At 47.3% G+C, this 1,373-nt stretch overlaps 1 protein-coding gene across 1 annotated transcript in view; it reads right to left on the bottom strand.

The window, feature by feature from the left end:
- ONECUT1 (one cut homeobox 1) overlaps positions 1-588 on the bottom strand; it is a 21,397-nt gene extending 20,809 nt beyond the window's left edge. The window contains exons 1-3 of the mRNA XM_017742543.1: positions 382-588; positions 150-293; positions 6-58 (exon numbers count right to left, since the gene is read on the bottom strand). Coding sequence (XP_017598032.1) covers positions 6-58; positions 150-293; positions 382-588 — 404 coding nt within the window. The remainder of the gene's footprint in view (positions 1-5; positions 59-149; positions 294-381) is intronic.
- Between the last annotated feature and the right edge of the window lie 785 nt (positions 589-1,373).

Here is a 1,373-nt window from a genome sequence, read left to right as displayed (position 1 = left end):
GGTACGCCGGCAGCCACTTGTAGGGGTTGACGGTGACGCAGAAGAGACCCGAGTAGGTCTGCAAGGAAGGGACACAGCACGTTGGCTTCCCCTGAGCCTGGCCCAGCACTTCCTGCCGCTGCCCAAAGGAAGCTGCTGCTGCCACTTACGTAGATCATCCAGGCTGCGTAACGCTCTTTGAGGTTGTACAGCACAGCGGGTTCGTGGAGGTGGGTCATCATGGCCATGTCCTCGATTTTATCGTACTTGGGAGGGTTCATGGCGAAGATTTGATCTTCCTTCACGGTCAGGGTCTGGCATAGAATAGAGAAATGCATGTATGTCAGCTAAGAACCTAGAGTGGGAATTAAATTTTATTTGTAAATTTTGCATTTTACCCACCTCTCCCGCTTCAGTCTTGACAATGACCTTCCCTGCATCCTTACTCTCAATCTTCCCTTTCACATAGGACTCCTTTGGATGCGCCGCAAAGACACAGGTCTTGGCATCAAAAGGCTTGTTCTGGGCCTCAATTCTCTCCTTCTCTGACTTCCGAAGGTAAGGAGCCGCCTCCCCAAAGACGGCCATCTCAGAGTCTGGAGTCGCCATTGTTGCCCTTCTTCAGGAGGCACAGTTGGCAGGGTACTCTGTAGGCTAGGAGACATGTTGTGTCAGTGAATGAACAACTTTATGTGGAAGAAAGGATATCTCTTGCACTTTGATCTTTTCAAATATTAAAGTAGGTAAAAACAAGTCAAAAGTTGGACTTGAACTTCCCAGTCTTGGCTGAAAATACTTGTGTAGTTCTCTAAAATTAATCCTTAGATGTCCAGCTAAGAAACCATGTACAGAACAGCAGTTAAGTGTACAGTATGTTGTGGAGTTTAGCAGTATTATTTCAACTTTGTGAACTCTAGCAAGTTTGGGTGTTCCCATAACAGAGTGTCTGATTTATTTGTTTTTTTAATGCTACTGAAAGTTTCTGAAATAGTTCTTTTTCTGATAACAAATAGTGGCTTTCTAAAAATTACTTGCTCTGGATAATTCATCTTGCATTATGACAGATATTACTATTGCCTGCTCTTCCTTCCACAAATCTTAAACTCTTGGATTTCATCCTGTTCCTTAAAAGTTGTCAAATTTTGGTATTGATTTTTGTGGCAGAAGTCACTGCTCTTTGAAAACGTAACAACTCACCCGCTGGGAGCGAGCGGAAACCAGCCCCTGGGGTTACTTTTCTCGGAGCTATTGCCCTAACTTTACGGGCAGGGCCCGCGGAGATTCCCCTCGGTGCGAGGGGAAGGGCACGGCTCGGGAGCCCGTGGGGTCTCTCTGCTCTCCGGTTCATCGAGGCAGCGAGACCCCTCTCCCCGCGCTTTGAGCCCGAAGCGCGG

Source organism: Corvus brachyrhynchos, unplaced genomic scaffold (assembly GCF_000691975.1).
Source record: "Corvus brachyrhynchos isolate BGI_N302 unplaced genomic scaffold, ASM69197v1 scaffold97, whole genome shotgun sequence".
In the NCBI taxonomy this organism is placed as follows: Eukaryota; Metazoa; Chordata; class Aves; order Passeriformes; family Corvidae; genus Corvus; species Corvus brachyrhynchos.
The sequence above is the reverse complement of the archived record's forward strand: the minus strand, read 5'-3'. Positions and strand labels throughout refer to the sequence as shown.